Source organism: Pan troglodytes, chromosome 9 (genome assembly GCF_028858775.2).
Source record: "Pan troglodytes isolate AG18354 chromosome 9, NHGRI_mPanTro3-v2.0_pri, whole genome shotgun sequence".
In the NCBI taxonomy this organism is placed as follows: domain Eukaryota; kingdom Metazoa; phylum Chordata; class Mammalia; order Primates; family Hominidae; genus Pan; species Pan troglodytes.
In genome coordinates this window covers 50,684,217-50,692,132 of record NC_072407.2, presented here as the reverse complement: position 1 = coordinate 50,692,132, position 7,916 = coordinate 50,684,217, and the positions used below count along the sequence as shown (strand labels likewise).

Genomic DNA, 7,916 nt, shown 5'->3' with positions numbered 1-7,916 from the left:
CCGAGTCCTCCCTTCCTGCCCACCCCTCAGCCTGAGGCCAGGCCATTTCCACCTGCCAGGCCCACACGGAGGCTGTGACAGATCCAGTTCTCCTATCCTCTCTTAAGCAAGTTTTGCTTTGCTTTAAAAGTTAAGATGGTTATTTACCGCATTTTTTTTTTGACAGGTTTGTTGGTGAGAAGGTAGGCCAGAATTTCACCTCCCATAGTGGTCAGGTTCCAGGTGTCTGCTGCTTGCTTGCTAATGGCAATCAGGAGGCTATAGCGGCCCCAGTTGGGCCTGGTTTTTCTCCTCCTTGCTTGTCCGGGCTGGGGGAGCAGGGCCAGAGCTGCAGGATCAGGCTGTGGTTACAGATGGTGATTACAAACAAACATTGGGCCTCAGCCCCAAGAAGCAAGTCCCATTCCACAATGGTGGCCTTCCTCCAGGCACTGGGGGCCTCCTCTCTCTGGATCTGCTCAGCTAGAGCTGAGTGGCTGAAATAGAGAGGCAGTGACCCAGGGAAACAGGAGCGAGGAAACTGTTTACTTGGGTTGGGCTCCTGGCAGGGCCTCTGCTGACTGACTCAAATGCCAATTTACCAAGGCCTTAACAACGATGGCCTCCAGGGGTAGAGTGTAGGGAGATGCTTTAAAGAGGTAGGACACCATTGCTGGGCATGGGGCAACTGAAAACTTTGTTATTGGGGGTTCCTGATTGAAGGGGGAACACCAGAACAGCCTTTTCGTCACTTCTGACTCAGGTATTGGGCAACTGTCCTGGCTGGCCACATGGTCAGTGTCACCTGGTTTACTAATAATCAGGAGCTCCTGGCTCCAGGAATAGGCTGGATTTGGACTTTTCTAACCAGCCCTTTTAATCCTGGGCCTAGCTTCAGCCTGAAGGCGGGTGGGGAAGCAACCCAGACAGCAGCTGTCCAGTTCTGTCAGTTCTTTTGCCTCTAGAACCATCCCTACCTCCGGGATGTTGTCTCCACCAATCAGCTCCCTCCCCTAACTATGGTCACAAACTAGGAGAATTAGGAGGCGGGGCTGGCCCTGGCCGGGTTGGGAGGCCTGCAGCCCCAGGCCCCAGGAGCCAGACAGGACGCATCCCCCGGGGCTCTTCTACTCTTCCTGGCTGCTCAAGCACCGCCAGTCAGATCAAGGCAGCTAACAAACTTGCATGGACCTTTAACTTCTTGCTACTTCTCTTCTGCTTGCTCAGCCACAAATCCTCCAGATGGCTTGGGGAGCCCTGCACTCCCTGCCTCGCACTGTTGTTTTTCCCTCCAGGGTGAGTTGTTATGTAAGAGCAATAAAGAGCTGATAACGGTGGCCTGCATTTTATGCAGATTTTACTATGGGTGTATTTTAAATGCATTCTCCAACTGAATATTCAAATTCAAGCCCCTGATAGGGGACCAGGGAAAGAGAAATACTAAGAAGTTTCCTGACCCAGGAAACCCCAGGGTATACAGCCCCTAAGTGGCCACACCCGACTCAAAACAGGCATGCCGAGACACTTGAGGTCTTTCTGCGCTTCACAACGCAGCACTCTCCCCTCTCCCAGACCTGCACTGGGGCAGGGGTTACGAGGTCTTCAGACAACCTACAGGACAGGAGGCTGTAAAGTACAGAAAAAAATTTATTGGAAATCCCTTGAATACATTTTGAAGTGTAGCTCAGTATTTCCAAACAAAGTAGGTTGGAGAGGTTGGAGGAGGAGGAGGGACTCTGACACCTGGAGACAAACAGCTGGTCCCAGCCTGTCCCGGGGGTGCTGCAGGAGTCAGTCTAGGGCTCATTCCTTTCATGGTAGGTCTGAGGGGCAAGGGCCGGCCTTAACAGTTGCTTTACTTCTCCCAGGCTCAGCTCAAAGTCATGGCTGAGACTCTTCACAGATGGAGCCCTGGTGAGAGGCTGCTGCCACCTGTAGATGCCAAAGATTGCTGCCTCAGACAATGGCTAGGCCTTTCCATGCAAGGCCTTGGAAAGAGAGCAGTAGCTGAAATATGGGGGCATCAATAACTTACCAGGGGCCTTCCCCCTTCTCAAAGCTGGGGCCTTGGGGATAAACCTGGGCCTGGGTTCAGCAAGCCACGCATGTGCTCTGGGCCAAAGTCAGGAGGGCCAGTTGGCTGCTGCTGCTTCTGCTAACAGTTCTTTGTGGCAGCAGCAGCACGCAGAGCTCTGTTCCCCGCCAGAGCCTGCTCCAATCCTCAGAAGTCAGCCTTGTATGTGGGAACAGTGTCACATGCAGTATACTAACAAGCAGCTGAGAGCCACCTGCTCCACTGAAGCACAGCTGCTGCCAGTGAATGCCCCAGGTGGGCCAGGAGGAATGGAGTAGACCTAGATCTCCTTGACCAGGACTACCAGCGAGGCTGGGAAAGGACAGATGATAGATGGGTGAGGCTAGGCACTTGACTTACTCAAGTAACAATACCTGAAGGGTTAAGTCAATCATACGCCCAGCTTTGATTTCTCAACCAGAAGCCAATCCAGCTGGTAAACCCCAGGGCAGTGTATAGAACCTGGGATTAGAGGGAGATGGTAGCTAGGCCCAAGCAGGAGGAAAAGCTCCACAGGACAGCCCCAGGGATCAGGAACAAGTACCCAGGCAGTTGGGGGACACACACAACATCCCCTAACCACTACATGTGGCCATCACATTTAGCACCCAGGACTTCCTGGGCTGCCAGAATGGAGTCAGTCACTCTGCAGAAGCTGTGGGAGATGTAAGGCTCTCACCAGGAATACGCAACTATCCAAGGTAAAGCCTTTAGTCAGTTCCAGTGCAGCCACACTGGGAGGTGACTTTGTCCCCGGCCAGCCCTCTTCTTGGATCTCGCTGTCTGTATGGTGGGAAGATCCTCAAAGCAGCAGCCCGGATTCTCAATAACCTCCGGAGGAGGAGGTCTCCGTCCCAGGAAGAGCCCTCCGCCTTCTCCAAGTGAAAAACAACTCACCTCAAACATATTTCCTCTATAAAATATCTGGTTTCTCTGAAAGTAATAAATATTTACCATGTTCTATAACCAAGGAGCAGCAACGGGGGGAGAAGAGGAAGAGAACTTTGCTGTGACTCCAAGTGACAAAATCCTAGAGATTCAGGGTGCCATTTTTATTTCCCATGGAGCTGAGGACCTGAGCACAGGCAGCCACCAGGGCTGCTCAGACCCTCCCGACCTTCAGGGGTGGGAGTGGTTTTGGAGTTCTGATCTTGGGCAGGCAGGCCTGTCATATTGCCAGAAATACAGGCATAGAGGCGAGAAAGAGAGGAAGAGGAGAAGAAGATAGCAGGAAGTAAAGGGGACAATGAAGAGAGCTAAGGGACTCCTTCCTTCTTCCTCCTGGCACTGTCTCCTTCCTCTTTCTGCCTCCACACCAATCTCTTGGCCACCAGCTGGAATGTCAAATAGTGGATGGTGACAGCAGGCAGGGAAGGGGCCAGCTGCAAGGCAGGCCCAGGCAGGAGGCCGGCAGCAGGAGGAACAGGATGACACCCTTGGGAAGCAGTTGGTGATGGGCAGGGCACACAGATGGCCCTGCTGAGGGCTTTTTCGTACGAAGGTTCTTCCCATCTCCAAGGCCAGTACGTGAGTCTTCTCCAACTGGGCACTGGGCTTGACTGCCGCCACGGAGTCTCCAGGAGGTCCAAGAGTAGGGACTTCTGGGTCCCCATGGGAGAAGCCAGCCTCCCTTCCACCTGGCTCAGAGCAGGATGAGGGGTGGGAGCAGCTGATGCATGGGAGGCTGCTTGTGCCCTGGGGCCACAAAAAGGGGGTGCTGCTGGGACTCGAGGATACTTTTACTGCAGGGTTTCCACAAAGGCATCAAACTCGCGGACATTCTTCTCATGCACAGCCAGCTTCTCTGGTAATGAGTCCTGTACCAGAAAGAGAGGGAAGAGCCGTTTATTCAGGCAGGGACTTGAGGAGGCAGCCAGCCCAGTCCCCAAGAGGGGAGGGAGCAAGCAAGACAAAGCTCAGCCCTAGCTGGGCCGAGCAAGTGGGAGAACGCAGGGCAGCTGCGTAGGCACAGGGTAGGGAGGGGTATATGCATCAGGGCTTTGCGGGGGCTGGAGGGTTAATGGAACGGCCTTGGGAGTCCAAGTGGGCCACACACTTAACAAAAGAGAAAAGGACCACAAGAGCAAGATGATTCAGAAATTAAACATGAAATATCCCTGGCACAGATCTGACTGACACTAGAATAAAATACCAAGTGTACAGCTCTACAAATTAAACAGTTTACAGAAGATTTCTTCACACCCTTTGCTGGGCATCGGGACCCCCTGGGGGGAATGTGAACCAGGTGGCCCCGCTATACTACTGACATTCTGACACAGTAGCAGGTCTGTGGTAAGGCCTAGGAATCTGTATTTTTAAATTTTTTTCTTGAGACACAGTCTCGCTCTGTCACCCAGGCTGGAGTGCTGTGGTGCGATCTCAGCTCACTGCAACCTCCGCCTCCCGAGTTCAAGCAATTCTCTGCCTCAGCCTCCTGAGTAGCAGGGACTACAGGCGCCCGTCACCAAGCCCAGCTAATTTTTTGTATTTTTAGTAGAGACAGGGTTTCACCATGTTGCCCAGGCTGGTCTTGAACTCCTGATGTTGTGATCCACCCGCCTAGGCCTCCCAAAGTGCTGGGATTACAGGCATGAGCCACTGCACCCGGCCAGAATCTGTTATCTTTATACCAGCTGAGGAAGGGGTGAGTTAGAGGTTGAGAGAGAATGGTAAAGACAGAAGCAGAGGAAAACAGAACTGTGAGAAGTTTAACTGTCCTAGAGTATCAACTATTAATAAAAATGCGTCTCTACTGATGACTAAATGAACAGAAGCTGCATCTGCAGAGTTTCACCATCACAATTTCCTGCCAGTAGGGGTTTAAACATGACCACAAGGGAGTGTGGAGAGTCTCTTGCCTCAGAGTTTTTAATGTGGCCTGGAGACACCAACAGCTGAGGGTGGTTTGGGTGCAGCTTCCTGAAAGGAGAGGGAGGCCTCAGAACTGGCTACGGCTGTGGCATCAGTTGAGAGAATTGGAGCCACACTTTCTTCCAAGTGCATGTCATGATAGGCAAGGGAGTTTAGTGGTTAAAAGGCTAAATTGAGGAAACAGATCCTCTAAGATCAAGCAAAGCTTTGTTTTGCCTGGGTCTGTGTGACCATGAGCAAGCTAATCATTGTTGGTTTTCTCATCTGTAAACTGGGATGAGAAAACTTACCTCTTAGGGCTGTTGAAGATTCATGTAAAACACTTAGAAAAATGCCTGGCACTCAAAAAGCCTTGATTTTTATTTATTTATTTGTTTTTGAGACAGGGTCTCACTCTGTCACCTAGGCTAGAGGCAGTGGCGCAAACATGGCTCACTCCAGCATTGACTTCCCCAGCTCAAGCAAGCAATCCTCCTGCCTCCACCTCCCAAGGCAGCTGGAACTACAGACGCATGCCACCACGCCCAGCTAATTTTTTGTACTTTTTGTAGAGACAGGGTTTCACCGTGTTGCTCAGGCTGGTCTTAAACTCCTGAGTTCAAGTGAAGGCCTCCTCAGCCTCCCAAAGTGCTGAGATTACAGGTGTGAGCCACTGTGCCCGGCCCAAAAGGTCTTGGTAATAGTAATTATCACTTTTTTTTTTTTTTTTTTTTGAGATGGAGTCTCACTCTGTCACCCGGGTTGGAGTGCAGTGATCCAATCTTGGCTCACTGCAACCCCCACCTCCCAAGTTCAAGTGATTCTCCTGCCTCTGCCTCCCGAGTGGCTGGGATTACAGGTGCCCGCCACCATGCCTGGCTAATTTTTGTATTTTTAGTAGAGACGGGGTTTCACCATGTTGGCCAGGCTGGTCTCGAACTCCTGACCTTGTGATCTGCCTGCCTTGGCCTCCCAAAGTGCTGGGATTACAGGCGTGAGCCACTGCACCTGGCTATTACTGTATTGTTATTACTGGGCATGCTTTTCTCCTTAAAGCAAATCCAGGGCAGCTACCACAGGATCTTAATATCTATTTAGGAGGTGATCATTCCACCTCAAAGAGGGACATCTCCTGGCATGGGGCACCCAGTTTGTGGCTTGTGCGGGGCACTCTTCTGCCCCTCAGAGGCAGGAAGAGGAAATGCCCTAAGCAGAGATGGGGTCATTATGATCAGTATCAGGACATCTGGTCAAGTGTGAGAACTGCTAGATGATGGAGTGAGCTCTCTGAGGAAAGAGCAAGAACACAGACACTCAGGATCTCACAATCTCCTCTGCTCAGTACCACTGGCATCTGCCTGGAAAGCTAAATAGCTAATGCAATGGCTGTTAGAGCAACTTGGCCTAGTGGCATCTGCAAGGAGAAGATGTCAGGCACAGAACAACAGGATCATGTAAGTAATGCTGAGAATGTGCAGAGAAAGAAGGAACCAAGCTCAAGCAAATTCCAGACAATGACTGCCGGGCACAATGCCAATTTCAAGAGTGATCAAAAGATAATTTTCTAATTATGTCTCTTTCCTATTACAGGGAAGATAGAAGGTGGTAGGCCTCCTAGGCCTTTGGCAAAGGAATGACCATCAAATAAGGATGCACTGTGGTAGAGGAAGACGTTTCCATACCAAGTCTTCAGCCATGGACTGTGCTCCAATATCTATGGAGAGGCTGCTCAGCTGAGGTGGGTTCTGAAACTCCCGATAGAAGGTACCCAGGTCCATCGGAAGAATGTCATCTTTAGAAAAAGCTGGTTTCTTCAAAAACAAGACAGAGTCAGTTTAGCTTGCCTTGAACCACAGAGGAGATAAGCTATGAACAAGTCTTTCCTTCTAGCAATTATCAAAAGGTTCTTTCGGGCTTATCTTAGGGAGAGAAATCTTTACACTTTTCTCTCCCAGACTGTTCACTTCTAATGCTGGTGATAATATTCCTCTCCACTAGTTAAGTTTATGTCCCATTCCTTCAAACTCCTTGCCTAGCCACGAATAGGACCTAAGTGGGTATCAGTGGAAAATCTCCATTTAGAGTTGAATTTCATTATGAATTTTAACCAAAGGCATGACAAAAAATGCCTTGTTGTTTATCGGCCTCCAAAATGTCTCCCCAGACCAGACTCCACCTGTCCATCCCTTCTGTCTACACCAGCACATCTGATCCCTATGAAGGAAATCTGGATCAAGTGCAGTAGATGCTTCTAGGTCTAGTTCCCCGGGACAGCAAAGGTCAAGGAAGGTGACGGCGACTTACAAAGTCTATCATAACAAAGTCATCATGGGTATTGCCACTGCTGCCCCCGCTGGAGCCATCTGAGTGCAGGCTGCCCTGGAGAGGAGATTCAGTCTCTGGGGAATCTGGAGGATTCACCTGTTTCATAGCAAGGCAGGATTAGGGCTGATGCTGTGACCCAGATTCAAGTTACTGTAAACAATCTGAAAATTCTGGGAAGAACTTAATGCTGGCTACAAACCCATAAGCCGAGGGGCCATGGTTTATAGTCTGTGGGGGATTAGTGACTCTGGCTCAGGAAGAACAATGACTAGCGCACCATCTACTGGGAACTCGTAGTCAACGGTGGGCTCACCATTGGATCGGTATCCTCCAGCTCCAAATTCTTGGGAGCAAACATGGCAAAGGGTATATCCAAACTCGTCAGGGTCACCTGAAGAGACACAGGAGAAAAGCATTCATGCCTGCCCCTCCCGCAGTGTTCATGCTTCCTTCCTGGTTGCCAGAAGCCTAGAGGTCCAGCAAGTTCACACAGCTATGCTGACCATGCTGCCCCTTAGGCTCCTGCCTTGTTAGAGGCTCTCCAAGCTCGCTCACCTCCCTGTCCCCCATCACATACACCCACAGCATAAACAAGGGTTGGGGTCCTGAGGACCCTGGGAATTCAGCTTTGGAAGCCTGATCCACAGTAATGCAGTAATAATGTGCTTCACTGGCCCCGCTGAGGAGG

General features: G+C 50.8%; 1 protein-coding gene across 50 annotated transcripts in view; it reads right to left on the bottom strand.

Annotated features, from left to right (window-relative positions):
- Window positions 1–1,608: 1,608 nt before the first annotated feature.
- ATG13 (autophagy related 13) overlaps window positions 1,609–7,916 on the bottom strand; it is a 57,317-nt gene continuing 51,009 nt past the window's right edge. For 49 of the 50 annotated variants that reach the window (XM_054661057.2, XM_009460138.5, XM_054661047.2 and 46 more), the window contains 4 exons: window positions 7,542–7,619; window positions 7,208–7,324; window positions 6,586–6,714; window positions 1,609–3,870 (listed from right to left, as the gene is read on the bottom strand). In XM_054661057.2, the coding sequence (XP_054517032.1) occupies window positions 3,793–3,870; window positions 6,586–6,714; window positions 7,208–7,324; window positions 7,542–7,619 (402 nt within the window). In that variant the 3' untranslated portion in view covers window positions 1,609–3,792. 50 annotated transcript variants of the gene reach the window in all.